This window comes from Aplysia californica, unplaced genomic scaffold, assembly GCF_000002075.1.
Source record: "Aplysia californica isolate F4 #8 unplaced genomic scaffold, AplCal3.0 scaffold00414, whole genome shotgun sequence".
NCBI lineage: Eukaryota > Metazoa > Mollusca > Gastropoda > Aplysiida > Aplysiidae > Aplysia > Aplysia californica.
The window spans coordinates 78919-99860 of record NW_004797684.1 but is presented as its reverse complement, the minus strand read 5'-3'; the positions used below and the strand labels follow the sequence as shown (position 1 = coordinate 99860).

The 20942-nt window shown below is 39.9% G+C and overlaps 2 protein-coding genes across 2 annotated transcripts; one reads left to right on the top strand and one right to left on the bottom strand.

The window, feature by feature from the left end:
- Positions 1-589: 589 nt before the first annotated feature.
- Positions 590-20917, bottom strand: LOC101853108 (serologically defined colon cancer antigen 8 homolog). Its single transcript, XM_005104305.3, has 16 exons — positions 20762-20917; positions 16601-16797; positions 15821-15955; positions 15166-15288; positions 14534-14620; positions 13745-13809; positions 13120-13278; positions 11000-11138; positions 10154-10306; positions 9015-9149; positions 7871-7987; positions 7253-7381; positions 6377-6509; positions 4977-5094; positions 4308-4482; positions 590-2279 (listed from the first exon to the last, which is right to left on the bottom strand). The coding sequence occupies exons 1-16, from the start codon at positions 20823-20825 to the stop codon at positions 2007-2009; spliced, it is 2202 nt and encodes a 733-aa protein (XP_005104362.1). The 5' UTR covers positions 20826-20917; the 3' UTR covers positions 590-2006.
- On the top strand, positions 1108-1948 carry LOC106012555 (the record flags this gene model as incomplete). The annotated part of the gene is given in 1 exon segment (XM_013085862.1): positions 1108-1948. A coding segment is annotated over 1 exon segment (787 nt), but the record flags the coding sequence as incomplete, so codon positions are not given.
- Positions 20918-20942: the final 25 nt, after the last annotated feature.

Here is a 20942-nt window from a genome sequence, read left to right as displayed (position 1 = left end):
CGGTTCTTCAGGAAGTTGCCAATGAAGGCAGGGAGGTGACCGCGTATGCCGAGTGCGTGCAGGTCTTGAAGAATGCCGTACTTCCAGGTTGTGTCGAAGGCTTTTTCTAGGTCAAAAAAGATGGCGATCATGTGGCCTCTTTCGGCGAACGTCTCGCGTATAAAGGTCTCCAAGGTATAAAATGTGCTTTCAAGGCATTCAAGGAGTGCTTGATACATGAGCTCACAGCACTTGCTGCAAGTATTACCCTCACTATCCTTGTAACTACCCCCTCCAGAAAATCTGGAACAGCCAAAGAAGGAAATGTTGTTGAGCGCTACCGAGGCAATGTCCACCTCATCGACTTTGATGTCGCTGATGTTAGGAGCGTTCTCTGTATTAGAAAGAGAATAAGAAAGATACCAGTTTATATTGCACAGCGTGCTCTAATAAGCCACACTCGTGTGCACAGGGGAGCTTCTACGAGTACCACAATCAGTAAAGTTTCATTTATTGCAGAAGGAGGCTCTGGGGATTTTTTTGACTGTGTGGTGACATTTTTCAAACTGGTTATTTGACCCAGGAAAGACATAAAGACTTCAAACGAAAATTTGTGAGCAACAAAATGGATTTACTTTCATAATAATATGACAACTGATTTGATTATGGCAGTTTACAAGCCCGCCAAGTTATGGTGAGTCAATCAAATATTTATTGTAAAAAATTACCTCCCCATTTTCTTTCACCCGTCTTCTGCCATATTGCTTACTTCTCTTAATTTGTGTTACCAGCACACACAAGGACTACTTTATATGGCGTACTCCTACATAAGCAGTAGGAGTGCTCCATCCTCTTCGCCTCAGTGCATTCCCACTAGGGAGACATTTGGAGTTTCTCTGCGGAGATTGATGCTACGTTTCGTGCCTTCATATTTATTTTCATTGTTCGCACTTGCCGTGTTTGTGATTTTTCTCCTTCTGGATTTGAATTATGTCAGGTGGAGAATCTAGGTTTGAGGACTTTACTAAGGCTCTACAAGAAATAACGGGGCAGCTCACGGATGGCAGAGGCTGAAGACTCCTTGAGGAAAGTTTGTGGTATCGATGAAAAATGCAATGGAAAGGAATAGTTTGAACTGAGCCCCGATTGCAGAAGCCTGGCCAACGTTCACATCAAATGTGCTGCTGTCATTAACGACAATGACATTCGACAGTTAATTGAAGAGCACTCTAAGCCAGAGGACCCAATGATCTACATGGATGAATCGGTCAGGAGGGGTGAGAGAAGTAGGTGGGGTTTGGGGTACACAGTGGGAACCAAACAGGTTCATAGCATGACAGGGATCATAGAAAGAACAACTTCAAGCATGAAAATGGAGTTTGAAGCCGTAACAAGAGCGCTTGGCAGGCTTCAAAATACAAGACCAAGAACTACCCATCTCATTATTGTCACAGACTCCCAAAGCATCCTGCGAAGGGTTGAAAAAGGGCTGCTTCGGAGGGAATGGATGAACCCAATACAACACTCATCACTTAGAGCAATCACGTGGATATTCTGTCCTTGGCACTCTGGAGTGAAGGCCAATGAGGAGGCTGATAGGCTGGCAGGCAGTGCCGTGGTTGATGGTGAGGTGAAATTTGACAAAGGAGAAGTGTTGAAGACCCTGGAGGAAAAGTTGTGGGATGAGGAAGACAGGGAGACAGCAGAACACCATGCAATCATCAGGATGCGGGAAATTGGGATAGAGAGGGGAAAAGGAAAAAAGGAACGATTATCTGGAAAGGAAAGACGTCGCCATAATCAGACAGCCACTGGAACAACCAGTATGAATACCTTGCGGGCTTTGGTGCTGGGAGGAACTGAGCACTTATGGACCTGTCCGGTGTGTAATGACATAGTTGCCCAGGACATGTAATAAAATGTAAGCAATAACAGATCGCCTCTCCCCTATCGAATCCCGCCTTGATTCTCTACCCCCCCCCCCCAAATTCTACACGACTTCACTAACAGCTTTATGACTAATTGAGCTACTGAGACCCCAGGTCTTCTAGAGATATCTTCTCTGGGACTTCTGAGTCTAACGTAAGTTGAGGGATAAGAGTTTCCGTGCCATCCCTCTCGGCTTTTGTTATGGCATTCAGCACATCATCTACAAGTGTTTTGACGGAAGAGTTGAGACGAAGCACTTCTGGACTTGTTTGATTGGCTCTATGCAGCTGGGTGCGTAAGAATTCCACTTCCCTTGCCAACAACTGACGGTCACGACACGCCTGACTGTATTTGGTTAATGCTTCAGCCATCTGAGGATATCAAATACAGTTGACAATATTGAGGGGAAAAAGAAAAAAAGACAAAGGGATGCAAAGAAAGAATTACAAAAAGACTGGAATGTACAGAGCATGACACAAAGAAAGGGGTGTAGAATGAGGGGAAAATATGACAAGAGTAAAAGGGACTGATGAAAGCAACAACACTGATATGGGGTTAAAAAACAACCTAAGACTGATTGAGTGTTGGAGAAAATATTTGCCAAAGTATACAGAAGAGAAAGAAACGAGAAATACTCATCTTCATTAAGTATTTGCAAGGTTTTCAATCTACAAGTAAAGACTCATCATTCTTACGCATGTCTGGTATGGTATATATCAAGCAACAAACGAGAACTTCGGAAAGAAAAAATGCATACCTCCAGCTATCTCAAGCTATACTACTCCTACCCATTATGAATTTCCCACCCGCACCACAAATGACAAGTTGCGATAATCTGGTGCAAAAATATCTGCAGGAAAGCATGAAGCACACTAGAGATCAAGGAGCAATGGAAAAGACATGCCTGTGGAGTCTTTGGTGAGACTGTAAAGTGTACCCACACAATGCACAGGACAAGTCTTCCAGACCTGCCACTCTATGAAATCTAAAAATCAGGATTTCTGAGTTTAAAAATCAGGATCTGGTGAAAAAAATCGGGATCAACGGCAAATCAGTCATAAAGGGCACCGGGGGGGTGTCCTGGTTCCCTTTTATGAGGCAAGTATGCAAGACAAAACTTTTGCAGGAATAGGTTCACGTCTGAGCCTCTAAAGAGAGGGAAAACTGAAAGACAGCATATATGTACTTAGTCGAAGTTGGATAGACTGGGGGGAGCGAAGGTTGCAGCGTTGCTGAAACACTCGTAGTCTTGAAAATAGCTGACACGTAACTCTAATCATCCATGCAAAACGCCCACGTTTTAACAACGTTTGACTTCCATCACATCGAAAAAAAGATCGCGCCAAGGTTGTTCATTTTTTTCTCCCTTATTCCTTTCCCCTTAATTAGTACCTGTGTCATGGCACGCACTTTAACCCCAAGTGTCAAAACAACCCCCTCCCCCCTCCCCTCGGTCGTCCCACACTGAAGTCCCGAAAAACACCTCGACCAACGCGACCGGTGTAAATTAACTTTGTTGACCCCGACAACCGACGGTTCCCGACACACGCGCTACTCACACGTACGAGCTCATGTCACGAAATGCGAATGAGCGTTTGAAACTAGGCCGATTTTAGTTGAAATAACGTACGTGAGTCAACTACTAGATCTAGATTCGGCATAGATGCTTTAGAAAATAGCGGTCCAAGTTCCTGCAGATAAAAAGTCCAATCGGTATTTCCAAACAAAAAAGATTGCAGAACTTTTTATTTTTTTATCTAAGAATCAGACGCAACAGACGCAACGACAAAAAATCAGGATACCGGCGATCGAAATCGGGAAAATCGGGATGTTTGAGATTTGGGGCAAAAAATCGGGATATCCCGATTAAATCGGGATGAGTGGCAGGTTTGGTCTTCTGACAGATTGTAAATGTTTTATGTCACAACAGACTCCATCTAGATAATATAAGAGGCAGGCTGCTGTCAGGGCCAACCTCGGCCGAGTGGGCTACAGAATCCCAGCAGAAAGATGGTATTCAATAGAAATGAGCCTCCCTGCATGGGAATTGAACTCATGTCTCCTATGTGCAACCATGAAAAACCTTACTACTTCACCACAGACAGAGGTAAAAACCTTAACAATGGTGAACATTTTCTAAAAGATAAAATACACATAAGAGTAAAATTTTCAACGATAAAAAAAAACCTACCCATAAGTACCAAAAACACCTACTAGAAAAATAAATACAAACATTAGCTCCAAATGCCCAGAAAAAAAATGAATACACACGAATCCACCACAAAGACAGTTTTTTTTTTAATAGACAAAGAAGTATCAAAATGCATAATACAAAAAAAAAAAAAGACCTGAAAAATGAGCACACAAGTATCGAAATGCCCATTTACTGCCAAACTGACCTGCACTGCCTGGTTTTGAGCCCCAGTGTCGAGAGTGCTAAGTCTTTCCCTCATCTTGTCATGTAGACGAGTGTGCTGGTCTGACTCTGCCTCCAGCTCTTCCAGTCTCTGAGTCATCCTCTCCATTCGACTCGACAGTTCCGTGTTGCTCTGGTTCAGTCGGCTGTTGGAAACTCTGAAGATAAAAGGTCATGATCTTGTTTTGAGTACTCCGAAAAAATGTGCTGTAAGAACTGAAATTGTAAGTCGATACTGACAGGCTGTTTAAGAGAGCTATTATGAGAGAGAGAGAGAGAGAGAGAGAGAGAGAGAGAGAGAGAGAGAGAGAGAGAGAGAGAGAGAGAGAGAGAGAGAGAGAGAGGGGGGGGGGGAGAGACAGACAGAGAAAGAGTGAGGGAGGGAAGGAGAGAGAGAGAGAGAGAGAGAGAGAGAGAGAGAAGGAGAGGGAGAGAAGGAGAGAGAGGGAGTGGGAGAGAGAAGGAGAGGGAGAAGGAAAGGGAGACAGACAGACAAGACAGACAGACAGACAGAGACACAACTTGTTCATGATTTTCTACAATGTATCCTTCATGCTGTAAGTGTACACATCCACTTTCAGTCAGTATTGCCATCAACATTTCCCTTGTGGACAATAACGTTCTTATTCCATCTCAAGCTGACAACACGTACCTGTACTTCTTGGTTGTCTTCTCTAAGTGGACGGCTTGTTTTTTACACTCCTCCTGTAGCCTCATGATTAGTTTGTTCTGCTTTAACAGCAGAGTGTCCATCTCATGGGTGGACTGACCTGGAAACAGATTGAAATAGCCGAGTCAGACTGGGATGAAATGACCTTGCTTTATTTGTCTGAATAAAGAGAAGCATATCGACACCATAAAGGCCATTTAGAGCAAGGAAACACAAAGATAAACAGGCAGAAATAACGATGGGAAAAGGCAGGCAAAGGACCTACCAGTGGCCTCCTCTGACCACCCACATAAGATCATAATTTAGACAGGCATGAGATGATCATTACGACACACATTGGGTCTTACACAAAAATGAAGGGGCTAGTTGAATAAAAGATGGGATTGTAGTGGGGTAGAGAGGGTAAGAGAATGCTCAATATAACAAAATTTCAAGAATAGATTTGGCTACAGTTTATGTTTACAAAAATAATAACGATAGTAATATCCATGAGGCTCCCCAAGCACTTCAATCGTTTTTCTGTTTACCAAAGGAGAGTCGGGTATGTTTAAATGTATCCTTTAACTATGGCAGTTGTTCTTTATTGCAATATTACTAAGAACAAAGCGCTTGGGAGACCATGTTAGGAAAAAGCAAAAGTCTTCTCAAGCTAACTTCATTTTGATAAATATGTGCAGGCAATGGCTACTTCAACAGCATCTGTGGAGCAATGGTTAGACTCTCTGCCATTGCAAACAGATGACATGAGTTGTATTTCCATTTAGAGAAGTGATTCTATCGAGTATCTCCATCTGGCTGATAGGATGATTTATCCCACTCAGCTCGGGTGGGCCTTGACAGACAGGGTTGAAGCAGCTTGCAATAAAGGCATCCCAAAAGATCTAAACTGAGTTCAGGGATGTAATCAGGTTTTGAAAAAAAAGCCGAAAAATATACCGCGCGCACGCACTGACTGATATAAGAATACAGTGACACTAAATTATATTTGTTTCTTTCCCTCTATTACAACAAATAATCTCTATTTAGTATATACAATATGTATTGTTTATAGTAGACTTTTGTGAAAAGCTGGAGCCCAAATGGCAAGTCGGCCGGAAAAACCGGAAAAATCTGAAAGATTTACATCCCTGTGAGTTGATGGGGGCATAGAACATTCACAAACAATCAAGGCCATCTTTCTGACCTGACACAAATCTGCTGATCCCACAAGTAAGAGAAAATTGTACACAGCATTTAAGAAAGACCCACTGTGTTTGTCTCAGATAGGAGCCATAAAACAGTCAATCAACATTACAGTCAATAAAGGCCATCTTTTTTACCTGACCCATTTATGCCAACCCCACAAACAAAATAACTGTGCTCAGCTTAAAAGAAAGACTCACTGTGTCTATCCTCAGCTTCCTCCATCTTTGCCTTCATTTGTTCCTCTCTGTCTTGAGCTCTCTGGCGCAAAAGTTTCAGGTCATCTGCACGACTTCGTTCCACAGTGTCACGAGCCATCTTGGCCAGATGGAGCTGAAATATGGAAGTATCAGCAGTAAGTAAACACTTTGTTGACGCAAAACCACAAGAATAAATCACTACCCAAAACATTTTTGTCCATCCAATGTCTCTATAATTTTTTTTAAAGGAGAGTCAGGTATGTTTAAATGTACCCTTCAACTATGGCAGTTGTTCTTTATTGCAATATTACTGAGAAAAAAGCGCTTGGGAGACCATGTTAGGAAGAAGCAAAAGCTAATTTACAACAATTAATTAGCTGTAAAAATGAACATAACATTGTTGGATTAAAAGATTTTTGAGAAATACAGTTGAAACTGTTTAAGACGGCCACCCATTGTCGAGGAGAAAAGTGGCCATCATACACAGGTGACCGCCTTATACGGTGTCATTATTAAGTAAAAAATATGCAAGAGAGGAAATAGGAAAAGGCTGTTTGATCAGGTGATTGTCTTATACAGGTGGCTGTTAGAGCAGGTTCGACTGTACTCCCTAAAGCACGACTACTGACATGTTATTGACGTTAAAGCTGAAACTATAAAAACAATGTTGACATTCTAAAAAAATATACATTCTTCTTAATTATTACTAACATCATTTCTTGGATAGACTATCATTCAGCCTGCCCAGTTCTATCACAATTATTTAAATTGAATTTGGTCCGTCTGTCATTTATCCATGCTGTATCTCTTTTTTTCTGTACAATATCTTTCTACAGAGACATTTATCTTCGAGGAACAGAGGAATGGTTTTCCAACCTCTCTCTCCAGTGCTTGAACATTGGCAGTCATGTGGATGCATTCTTCTTTGGCGTTGACGAGCTCTCGCTCGGCTTTGTTAAGTCGTTGCCGTAAGTCATCCAGCTCTATTTTTGTCCTACTGCTCTCCTGTAGAACAAAAACAAATTTTTTCAGCCATTAAGAAAGAAATAAAGAGTCCGAGGCAAAAACAGGGACAGTCATGGCAAAACTAGCAGAATAACAATAATAATGATAAATACCACTACTACTAATAATGATGATGATACAGTTGAAATTGTTCAGGATGGCCATCCACTATCAAAGCGGTTGTCTTAAATGGGAAAATGAAGTGAACAATCTAACCAAAATGTAAAAAAACGCAAATGGGGAAGTGGTCATTTGTACAGGTGATTGTCTTTGACAGGTGGCCGTTAGAGAAGGTTCAATTGTAACTGTTTATATAGCACATACCCACGTCTACAACAGGCTTCACTTGCTTTACAACTAATAGAGACCATTCAGACACAGTCTGGGTTTCCCAGCAAACATACAGGGCAAGCAGCCGATGATCTGCTCAAACATTGTTATCTGACAAGATTGTTAGCCATGAAGAAGAGAGCTAAAGTGCTACCGTACCTGATCGTGCTCGTGTTTCAAGTTCTCCAGCTCTGAACGGAGGCGGCTGGACTCGTACAGAGCGTTGTTGCGTTGTAAGGAAGCATTGGTTGTCTCAGTGCGGTAGCTCTCTGCAGTCTGTCAGACATAAAGAGAACTTTGGAGTTATTTTTGTTTGTTTTGGTAAGTGTTTTACGGCGCTCGCAACTGCATAAGGTCATATGAGTGTGCTGGACACATTAAAAATTTATGTTTAGTGTGGTAGGAATTAATTTTGAATTTTGCTCTGATGACGGTCGAAATATACTCTTATCGATTTTGGACCACCAAGGGATCTTGAACGAGTATGGGATCTCCATGATTTTTCACCCTTATCCGAGAAGGCTTGGCGTTAGATTTTACCTATCGTAAGATCAGGGGTGTGGTTGAAAGACAGCAGTACGAAGGAGCCAAGGAGTAGTAATAGAAAGGCTGCAGAAAGAGTCAAGAGCCCAGAGGCGGGGGAGATGAAGGCAGACGACACAACATGGTTAGAGAGCACTTTTGAGTTAAGTCTTTCCAAGATGTCAGTTATATTGAGTAGTAGCTTAGAGGCCATAACATTTTGACAGGAACAGATAAAAATGAAAGTAGCACCGAAAAGAAGTAGGTGCAGGAGACCACAGTAGAGCACTCACCAACCACCCTCTGTATTAGCTCAATGCAGAACAAACAGAAGAGTGAAAGAGAAAAAGGATTTCCGGCAAGTCTCTAAAATCCTGTACTCTACATATTTGCGATAAACAAATTCTTTCTCTGCTACCAGGAAAACTCATTACACAAAGTAATTTGTGGCGCGTGAGGAAAAATAAGATAGGCAGACATTGAATCTGTTTTTAAGTTTAACATCAATAGCATAATGAAAAGTTTCAGTCAGCAAGAAATAGATATAAACATACCAGCCCATAACAAAACAAATCATGGACTTTAGAAATGCTTTGAATTTTCGGTGCCTTCAAAGAGTGGGACCAGCTAGATGCACTAGTCTAAGCTGAGACCAGCTGACTATAGCAGCCAAGGATGGTAATGGCTTGGACGAGATAATTGAAACAGCCATGGCTGGGTTTGGTTAGTGGCCATAACCAAGACTAGGACCACACAACAGGCTGAGGCATGGGGACCTTACCACAGTGACCTCCCTGTCACAGGTGCGTAGCTGCGACTTGAGTTCCTGCAGTTCTTTGCTCAGGCTGGCTTTGTCCCGAACCTCCTTCTCGAAGCGTGCTTGTGCACGCGTGTAATGCTCACCCAGTTCTTGCATCTGTGATCAAAACCCAGACAAAAGACTTAGGGACAGGAATGATAGTTTGCATTTTTATCATTCTTCGGGTATAACCATCTCTCTATCTCTCTCGTTTTCTCTCGATCCTTTCCTCTCTCTCACCTTTGTATAGTACCAAAACTGACCTGTGTAAAATAAAAAAAGCCCTGTTTGGTATTTGAAAAGACACATTTGTAAGGCATCGTGTTGAAATAAGGCGCTCGTCAAAATAACAAAATCAGAGAAACGGACATTTTCCCGCCAGTTAGGAAATTTTCATGGAATTTTTGCTTTACGGCTCAACCCCTTTTATGTCCATATAAAAACACATTTCCACATGAAGTTTACTGAAAAACTTTGACTAAGGCACAAATATGTCTTTTTACAGTTTTCAAGGACTCTTTAGCTATTGGAGTTACCAAACTTTGGCAGCCATTTTCTCACCAATTTCACCACTGAAACCAGGCCACCTCATTTCCTTCAATCACAAGTATGTGGGCTCCTATTCAAGGTAAATGGATATTTTTTTCATTGAAAGCAAGGCAAATTAATAAGATTTTAGATGATGCCAATAACTCCACATGCCTAAAAATTAACGAGCGCCTAATTCCACCACGTCGTCACACATTTGTTCAACACTATCCTCTGCTAGTAAATTTTGTATGCAAGACGTGTGCGAATCTAGGAGTTGTGCGAGTGTATGTTTGTGCGTGAATTTGTGTGTATGTGTGTGTGCATGCATGTGTGTGTGTGTGTAGGTGTGTGTGTTTGTTATTGTTGTTGTTAAATGGTCTCACAATATGCATTCTTTGTCCATTAATTTGTCAGTTGAGTGATAGTTTTGCACTGTACAGTGTGCTTAGAGCTTTCTAGGCATTAGGTGCTATATAAATTCCCATTAGTATGTATGGGTGAGGCATGTCAACAACATTGATCTAGACAACCCCATACAGATATGCTGCCTGTCTCCACTGAGTTAATAAAACTAAAACGGAACAACGGACCTTTTTATTGAGGTCGTCGATGAGCTCCTGGTTCTCCTGACGAGCTGCTTCTCGCTCTGCTCTGATCAAATTCTGTGACTCGCGGACATGAGCCTCAAACCTCTGCCTTGTGCGTGCCAGATCATCACACACCTGCTCTTTCTCTACCAAAGCCTGAAGAGAAAGAAAAGACACAGCTCTGATTGCTTGTTTGAGTAGAAGAGAACCTTATCTGATGAACACACCGATGATCAGCTGATGGGAGAGGCAAAAGGACTGACAACAAACAAAAACACAAAAACTTTTGTTCATATTTTTATCATGTCTACTATACATGTGGCAAAAATAATTTAAGGCCATTTAGAGCAGGGCACAACAAAAATAAACAGGCAGATGGCCAAAAAAATTTTTTTTATGAGATAATGAAGTTAGCAGAATACCAAGACCACATTCTATTCAATGAAGAATCAGCCATGCAGGGAAACCCACTGAATAAAAAGAACTTATTTTCATCTCCTTGTTTCCATTTCTAAAATGGGTTTGCTCCAAAATTCTCACAATTTGGTTAATACCTCTTCAATATTTACTGGCTATTTTTTTTTTCAGAGTGAACCTACTTCTGAAATTAATTTAATTATTGGATGAGCCATCTACAAAATGACTTGGAAAGAAAAAGAAAGACACACGAACAAGATATAACATTAGCCACTTTCAACTATTTATAAAGGGGTTAGAAAATGGTATGTAAGTTGAGAAGGTGTAGCGTTATGGGGCCTTGGTGCGCACTTTGCAATTTTTTTCCCCCTCCCTAGCTTTTTGTAACCAGTGACTGTGCACTGAAAGTCTTAAAGACAAGACTCCAAATACCTGCGTCTGTTCCAACTGAGCCTGTTCCACCAGCTCTATGCCACGTTTCATCTGTTGATAAGCTTCCTCTTCTCGCTGCGAGACCACGGCCAACTGTGACCTCAGGCTGACCACCTGCTCTGCTAGCTCGTCACGTTCCCTGATGAAAAATATAACAAGAAAATATTCTCCATCATCATCGAGTATCAAACCTGTGACAGACATCTTTTCCTGACATCCATTTGTTTAGGCTGTCCACGTAGGTTGCTCTGGGTCTACCCCTGCCTCCTATTTTGCAAGCCAGACCTAGATGCTTAAGAACCGTAATGGAATATGCTGCTGACATTTCTATCTTTAAATGAGGACCTTTCAGACTTGGTTTAACATTGAAATTATACATTTGGTGGTATAGAGATTGAGAACAGAGATTCAAAACTCACATTTTTTTACAGTCCTTAGCCGGCAAAGGTAAATAATGGTCACAAAATGATGAAAATTCATCAATTGAGAAGTTTATTGCTCAATTAATTGTACACCAATCTTCTTCAAATTTGTGAGGATATAAAACAAACAAAGATCTAAATTTAAAAAAACATGGATTTTCAATTAGAGCAATTTCAAAGATTTTACAGCTTCCACACTTTAGTGTACCCACAGTATTGACAATTTAAAGGGGTAGGACAGTTTAAAATTTTTTTAAAAAGTACTTTACAAATCAAACCACATCATAATAGACATGCGTACAAAGTTTCATCCAACTTGGTTCACAAATAATTAAGTAATACATATTTCTGTGGAAAACATTTGCGAAATAAGAAAATCACCAAAAAAAAAAAAAAACGACCAAAAAAGTCATATTAACTCACAATTTCTCTATATTTTGTTCCCACGTTTTCAAGCATGGTATCGATTCCGGAAATGCAAAAGGCAGAAATTGAGCTAAACAGCAATACCAAACACCTCAGGGAAGGATGCAATGTGCTGTTTGAGTTATGACGTTACTTGGTTCAGGTTATGAGTTGTTTTTCAACAAAACACAAAAGGAAAGACCTATACCTACATATTTCATGGGCAATTTATGCCAAGAAGAGATCTTTCTTTAGTATAACTGATCATATGACGCCATGTAGAAATGGTTGAACAATCAAAATCCATTAAAAATGAATCTTCTATGAAAATTTGATTTTTTGAACCAATTTCCCTTAAAGTCTACTCAAGTGTCCCAGAAACTGCATTTGTCTTTTCCCGATTGTTAAAGAACAGAAACAACATGCATACAACAGTCAAGCAAAGAGCTTGAAATTAGATAAAGATAATTTCTCTCTCCCCAAATGGGATTCTTATGCGGATTTCTATATTTTGAACTGGTTCCTTGGCATGCAAACTCCAGAATAAAAATACTGTTAAGCAGTTAGAGGGCCTCTTCAGCAGAGTGGATTTTTACACACTTTGTTATTAGAGGGAGACCACTATTTTAATCAGATCCCATTAGAGCGCAGTAGTAACAGTGGGCAGCAAGTCATATGAGACTTCACAAATAGGAAATGTTGAAACCAAGAGAGAGGCCTGCAAGCTGCAAACATCCAAAAGCGGAATTGGTCTCATCAGCAATAGCAGAAGCCTGAAGTCATCTTAACCTTTAATTCTTCTAATTCATCTATTTCCCTTGACAAATATTCCCATCTGCTTATATGCATTTATCATCATGAGACAGTGACAGACGAACTTTTATAATTACTATTACTGTATTAAACAAAAAAGATTTGCAGTATAAAATATAGTGCTTTGTTATTTCATAAGTTGTAGTTAGCTCTGTCAGTGAGATGAGTGAGATGATGGGCAGCAGAGCAAGATAACTCAGTCAAAATCTTTTGAGAGAAATTCTCGAACTTAGAGTGTTGTTACTTTTCTTGGCTCTACACTCACATGGCTCTGTCCAGTCAGAGGTCGACATGGAACTGAAATTCCCCCCCCTGTCTGAACTATTCTTTCTACTTTGGAAGGGACATGAAAACCACACAAACTTAAAAACAAATTTTATTAATTAATTGTTTTGAATGATTTTTCATAAAAATTAACACAGACAATTGAAGTAAAGGGTTGACTAGTGACCTCATAAACAAAGATGGCCATGTACTCACTTTGTGAGCTGCTCTATGGTTCTGTGTGTAATGTGTTTCTCCGTCTCTGACAGAAAAACGCTGCTTATCATCCCGTTCTCATGAGTGGGGGTTGAGTCCTGGATGCGAAGCTGCGACTTTAAGTCTTCCACTGTCTGAGATAACTGTTCAGCAACCAGTCTGAGGAAGAAGCACCAGGGTTATCCAACAAAACAAGCACAGCTGCCCCTGACATAGTCACATTATACTTTGTCATTTCAGAAGAAGAGACGAATATCTCAAGTTCCTGAGTATAAGATTTCATTTCATCGTAGCATTCATCCTATTAGGGGACAAAAGAATAGGAGGGCTCCAAAAAAAAAAGAAGCTACGGTATGCTCAATTTTCGCAAAACACGGAGAATGCCTTTCTTGACAAGAAGTGCTTTTTTAGTGTACTTATCTTGATACGAGTAACAGCTAACACTTCACCAATTTAATAAACTCATTTACAGAATATAAAAGTCATATGCACTCTCTTTTCTTTCAATTCTTTTAGGCAAAAAGTGAAGGAAAAAAAAAAACACCCACAAAAAATAAATTTAAGTAATTTAATTACTGAGAAACAGCCAGTAGCTGAGTGGACAATCTAATACTTTGGTGCTCACTTGGATTGTTCCAACTGAGATTCCAGTCTTTCTGTCTTCGCTGCATGGAGCTTGCTTAAACGTTCCTGAAAACAACACAATAGAGGAGAGGGTTAGATCAACCCTAGTAGCCAAGCTGTAATGCACGGTCAGTTGGCAAGAACAACAGCCATATTCCACAAGGCACAGATTAAAAGAAAAAGCAACCCCGAAAAGAAGTAGAATAAGAGGTCAACAGCAATGCATCTGACAACCACCCCATCTCTACATCCTTTTGTTTTAGTAGAGGTTTTTCGGCACTCGCAACTGCATAAAGTCATATGAGTGCCAGAAGATTAGAGGTGATACAAGAGAGTAACAAACATAAAAAAGAAGAAGGGGAGATAAGGACGATAGATGTTTGATAGGAAAGAAGAAGCAAACCACACCAGAGCACCCGCCAACCACCCACCCTCTCTACATCCAGTTGATAAGAAAAGAACAAAAGACTCAGTGGACTTCTCAGGTATGACCATACGTAGGAGCATTAACAAAAATTAACACACTGAAACAACAAGACAAACATAAATATCATAACAAAAAGTTCATTCACAGTCACATCTTGTATAGGTGCAGAGACAAAAATATTAAAGTACCAGCACAAAGAATATTTATGTGTCACTCGTAAGAACACTTTTACATTCTTACAGCGCATATTAAAAAAGTACACATTCCTGATAATTTTAAAAATTAGGTGAAAGTTTTTTGGTCAGGTGCACACAAGCATACAAGTGCATTTTTATAAAAGCATAACACTAAAAATAGTCTCACCAATTCTACTTGCCATCTTTTGAAGTCATGCTTTCCCATAGCATGCTGATAGGACTCTGAGAAAGTTTCTCCCAGGGAGCCAAGGGACTGAAACATAACGGGAAACTTGTCAAAATAATAAAGCATTAACATTGTCAAGAAATCAACAATACAACACACACAATGAACACTTGTTCCTTTCCCATACGGCCAGTACTTTCAGATCATCTGTATTTTATATTTTTCTTATGCAAGGCACAATATCAAGTTGATAGCCCAAAAACCTGGTTCTCAATCATGAAAACAGATTTTTACACGTTAGATTTGGAAACTGCCTATCCTAGCATAAAAGTCAGATGATTGGATCTTCAGAGTTCGAGTTGTGTGCATGCGTGGGTGCATGCATGTGCTTGTGCGTACGCACACTTATGTGGAGAATGGAAACAACTTTTTTGTCTTTAACAGAGGAGAGAAACCACAAGCAAATAGGAATAAGAGTCACAAATCAAAAGTTGGAAAGAGCAATGCCTGGTGCACTATCAAATCAAATAAAAATAAACATTTAACAAAAGTTACCAACACGAATATCTGCACAAGTTTACTATGCCAGCACAAAAAATAATAAAAACAGCTTAAAAATAAGAGCCTCTTACCCCCAGCACTTCTCCTCCCTCCTTGAGAATCTCATGCACAACAGTTGTCTTCAGTTCATGATGCAAAGAACGGTTTTCCTCAAGAACTTCACTGAGCTTCATTCTCAGCACAGCCATTTCCTCCTGTCAAGCAAAGTGAGATTCAGTTTCATCTGGCCAAGAGTGAACAGTTTTGGACATGCATATAACAGTATACCTGTGCTTCCAAATTTATTATAAGAACGCGACGCAAAAATTTTTACTGGTAAAGAACTCATTTTGCTTTATAACAACAAAAACCATGTACACACATTTGTATACATTTTCATGAATGACAGTGTAATGAACAAATATAAACTCTGTCACTCTCCCCCTTTCTCTCCGTCTCTCTTACCTACCCATACTTTAACTCATTTTCACTTCATCTACATCTCTCTTTTATCCAAACACACACAGTAACCACAAACCCAAGCTATTGAAAATTCTGGCAGTAAACGCATCAACAAATTCTAAAAACTCAACCACAGAGCATGAAACTCCGAGGAACTCTCCTACTTCAAAGTAATTAATTTGATAACTAGCAGCAGTCGAACTTTTGAAGTCACTTAAGATTAATTCACAACAGCAAAAGGTAATTTTACCAAGAAGTTCGACAATGGCCGACAAAAGACACTACCTTAATATATCGCGACTCTGCCTCTAGATGGCTTGTATACACTGCATGATTTTTCAACAACGCAGCAGCTTCCTCTGGGGAAGGCAATGGTCCTGTATGAGTTGGTGGCCCCAAAGATATGGGAGGAGATTGAACCTGAGAACATAATGGGGAAATAATGTAGACAAGACAAGAGCATCAAACAAGTCAAAAGAAGCAGTATAACTTTCTAGCTACTGAAATCAAAGCCAAGTGAGAATCAGAAGGAAGAATTCCTTCCCACATTATGTCGTTAACTTAATGGAGCGTCAAGGGGCAGCTAAAGAACATTCATCTACATTTCACTTATTCCTCCTAATTAAAGATCATAAAGACTTCTGTATGCACCACATGAATGGTGGGATGGTGACACTGGTGGGCTCTACTTCTATTTGTGTCTGACTATGATTTGTCTTTCAGTGTGTCATCGTACTTTTACCTGTGTCAATGATCATTATAATAAAATAACTGGTCTTTTAAACAGAGACAATCAAATACAAAGCTTTATATGTATGTCATTCAATAGTTGTAACTGTGTAGCAAAAAGACTGGTTAGGAAATGGGTAAAAAAAGTCAATATTGTTCTTGAACGAATAACAAAGAATGAAAATTGATAAACTGTTAAGTATTCATAATTTATTTCCACATTTTAAACAGAGAGGTGGGACTAAAAAGACAGATTAAAAGTTATCCTTCCAAGACCTTTTTCTGATGTGAGTTAATTTTCTAATTCAACTAACTAAAAAATCAATAAAATAATACTTGATTGGACAACAGGTGTCGGAGCTGACTGGCAGCATTGGACCTCTGGGGCGGGCCTGATCCTCCATCCTGCCAGGTGAGGACCCGCGGATGAACAGATTTGCTCAGCTGCTGTTTGCTGTCACCGCTGCTCACAAAACCAGTTGGTGCTGAATTCAAACTGTTCCTCAGTTCATCAAGGCTTGTATTCGCTCTGTCTGAGATGACACGAGAAAAATAAATTAAATACATATTACATTATCATAATCATATTTTAAGCAATTAACAGAGATGATTAAGCATCAGTTCATCATTTAAGTTTGTTTTCATGATGCCTGAGACAAATTACAACCACAGTTTCACATTGGTTTTATCAAATCTTTTCACAATAAATATTATGTGTCTACAAAATTAATAAAAGAACACCGCAGTAAATCAAAAGGATATCTGGCTAAGAATTCAAACATTTATGTTACCTGTCACAACAACACTGATACAACACAAATTCTATTCAAACAATGAAAGCAAAATGATTTTAAAATATTTGAATAAGTAAAGAGGAAATCTTTCACTCACTATGGATGAACACTTATAAGTACAGTTTACTATTTACAATGAAGTTGACCAGTTCCAAGCAGAAATTACAACTTTGTTTTATTTTATTCATTGTTGTCCAGCTGTGTCTGCAAAGGGGAACATAGCTCATGTCAGGAGTTTATGTTTGCTCCAGTTCATTAATCCTTGTCCTGCGGGGGCTGGGTTCTCGGTAAGCATATTTTTTCCCGTACCAGTCTGGCTCTTGCTCAGTGCACGCGCACCGAGCATCATCTGTGGGATGACGAGGTCCCGTATTCCCGAAGCTTAAATGTGTGTGCGTCGGTCTGCTTGAGTTTGTGTGCGTTTGAGGCCTACTTCTAGAACCGCCTGCGTTGGTTCGTAACCGAGGCATACATCTCATTCAAAACCTGATGCCAAGTTGGGTAGCTCTAGATGTTCATCCAATCAAATTAGAGCAAATTGACCCACTTAGACAAAAGGAGCTCAAAAGGATCTATTATAGCCAGGAAACAAGACTTCTTTTTTTCTATACAAAATCTTTCAAACGAGCTTGAATTTAATATAAAATGATACTACCTAATAAAAATAAGCTCATTTTATATTTGAAGGTTTTGAATACCGTTAGAATTGTTAGAAGAACAATAAGAGAGTAAAACATTTGCAAATCGACATATATTATCTCCTTTTGAACCCCAGATCATTTGTAACAAAGATGAGCGAAGAACGTCTAAAAAGGTTATTCGAATGGGCGTAACCAATTGTAATGTCTTATCAGCTTATGAGAGGGGGTTATTCATGTGTTCGTTACAATTTATAAATAGAAAGCTATTAAAGATAGAGAGTTATTTTAATCATCATCGCTTAACACCACCCCACCCCCCACAGTATTCACGATGAAAACACAAGTTTCCAGGGCTGCTCACTGTACAATGCTGAAAGACCTCGGCGGCCCACCGGGAAGATCCGACGTAAGAAGTTACTGATAAGACTCGTATTTTGGCACAGACGCAGAACAAGAGTAAAAAATAGGCCTTATAATTTTATTAAATTATAAAGCCAAAATTTCTAATGAGTGGGAAAGCGCTGATGTATATATATATATATATATATATATATATATACATTTATAATTTAGCCTGCAAAAAAAGCCGAATCAGATTATTAGTGACCTACAGTTCAATTTCAATACAGCACTTCGATTGATTGACTATTGTTGAAACTCCTCCGATTAACTCAACTACTGTCACGTCACAACAGACTACACTACAGAAAAAGAAATAGTGAAATTATGTGTTGACAGATTCGGTGGGGTGTGATGACTGCTAATATACTGCAGCTAGATCTAGCTTTAATTTGCCGAAAAAAAACAACAGAGAACTCAGACAGAAAATAGAATTTTCAAACAGCTTTAAGCATACACAAAATTAGTAGATTTGTATAACGTTATAGATCTATTCACAGCTCCACCAATTACAAGTAAAGGAATTTAAAAATACTAGAAAAGCATCTTCACAAAAGATGGGCGTGTATGGACAAAGAAATAGAAACAAGAACTATGAAGGCAAATATGCAGAGACCTACCAGCTAGCACCCCTGCTCAGTCACAAGAACATCCCAACCGTAATGAAATCCCAGCTCATCATTAGCATCTTCTTCATACCAACTTTAACTTACTAGTGCCAAACTACACGGTCTCTAAACAAGGCACAAGAAAGAAAAATCTATGCATGCGAAATGAGGTGTCTCCGCAAAACCATCAACATCACCAGAAGAGACAGCATTAGAAACGAAACCATACATCTACAAACTGGAATACCACCAGTAATAAAATTCATAGAGCGTCAAACAAATGGTTTCGACATCTAACCAGAATGCCCCAGAAACAACAAGCGGCTAGAGCTTACAACACCCGAGAATCCGGCTTCAAATCAAGAGGACAATCAAGGAAGACCTGGCTGGATGGGGTTAAAAAACATGCGACTAAACAAACTATTTTTAGGAATGGGGGCCATCTTGTATGACGTCAGACCGGGATATCCCTCCGATCATGTGACTACATGATCTAAACATAGCCAACCACAAGGCACCTAAGATCGTATACCTATCATGGCACGACGTTTGGTGCGAAGTTTTTCCAGGAGACGTACCGGTAATGTGATAGATGATGTGGTGCTCCGATGATGCTGCTGCTTATCTCTTCTGCGCATTGTTGATCGGGCCTGGGGGGTAATCTCCGGGCGTCTTTACGTAGGTACCAGAAACTAAATTTTCAAAGTAGATGTATGCTATATCTATCTGTTCCATTTGAAAGGCCTATATCCACTGAGCATTTTGGTATCATTCTTTAACATCTCAGTCAATTTTTAAGAAAATGGTAGTTGTTTAAAAATAGATCAAATTTGTTAAAGTCAGTCACTGGCTGCAACCCCATGTTTGACATATAATAAAAGAGTACCAAGAACACTAAACATCTCCACATAAACAGAGTACAATCACTATAACAAATATATGGAGCCTAATTTTTTTCAAGACTGTGAGATCATTACAAATCTGTACTTTATCGCCTCAAACACGACGACCTGCTGTTATTTGGACAAAAACACCGAGCGTTGACCTGGCCGGCGCCGCACCAGCCCCCGCGGCGAGCGAGTCGGCTATTTACAGTACTTTACTGTAGTGTACCCCGCGTGCGGGGTTACATGCTTTCCGAGTCTCGCGGAATGATTGATACAAAATAATTCCACATTTTATTACTTTATTCTAATAGGAAATGAACTAATCTTTTAATTGATACCTTTTTTGAGCTCGTATTTTACGTATTTCGTGTAAAAATGATCTTTTAAAATTTTGACGGTATTTTCAAAGGCTTTCTATTTAAACGCCAAAGGCCAAATATATACCACAGGAAAACCCGTTTACAGCTCTATCGTTCTCCGCCAATGAAAACATGGTATTTAATCATCCCTCGTTCCGCGAAGCATTTGAATGCACTCGTGTTAATTTTTTAACCGGCCGACCACGCATTCAGACCGCGAGGGGCTTCACTTTCCTCGGCGATTCTCCAGCTCCTAATAATTGGACATATAAACAACTTATACTAGGAAAAGCTGGCGAGGTGCCGAAATAGGCTACATTATAATTATATATAAACCCGGCTCCCGCAGGATGAGGGTTAAAATAGTCTGTGGGTATCCCAGGATGTGATGACATCACATTACTAAAATAAGCAGCCAATCAGACAGGTGTGTCATTCTACGTTTAGTTGCATGTGGTTAAAAAGGTCCTGGAACAACATTATGACTAGATCTACATACTACAACTACAATATCAATCACAGTACAGACAGACTACAGACGCTACAGGCTACACATCTAGCACAGGACCGAAACTTGCACCTCCCCTGTACATCCTAAGGATACCAGAGGAAGGAAAAAGTAAGTAAAAAGCAGGTTAGATCTAGATCTAGATTCCATTTCTAACAACTGTGACTCTAATCTGATGGGACGGAAACTGATGAACAAGTCAAAACGTGCCTTGGCCTTGGTGATGAACGCTGATCTTGACGAAGCGAGAAAGATCAATTTAAACTACAAAGGTACAGTTCAAAAGTAAAGCAGTATCTACCTCGGAGGCTTTGTTCATAACCCCTGGGTTCTGGTTCCGAGTCATAGCCCTTGAAATAATACATGACGGCCTCAGAGTGTTGCTTCCATCAGCCAAATTAGTTTGTTGACAATCGCGACGCTTTCTTGCTCGCTCCGCTTCGGAACGGAAGTGAAACGTATTTTTCTAATTTCAGTAAATA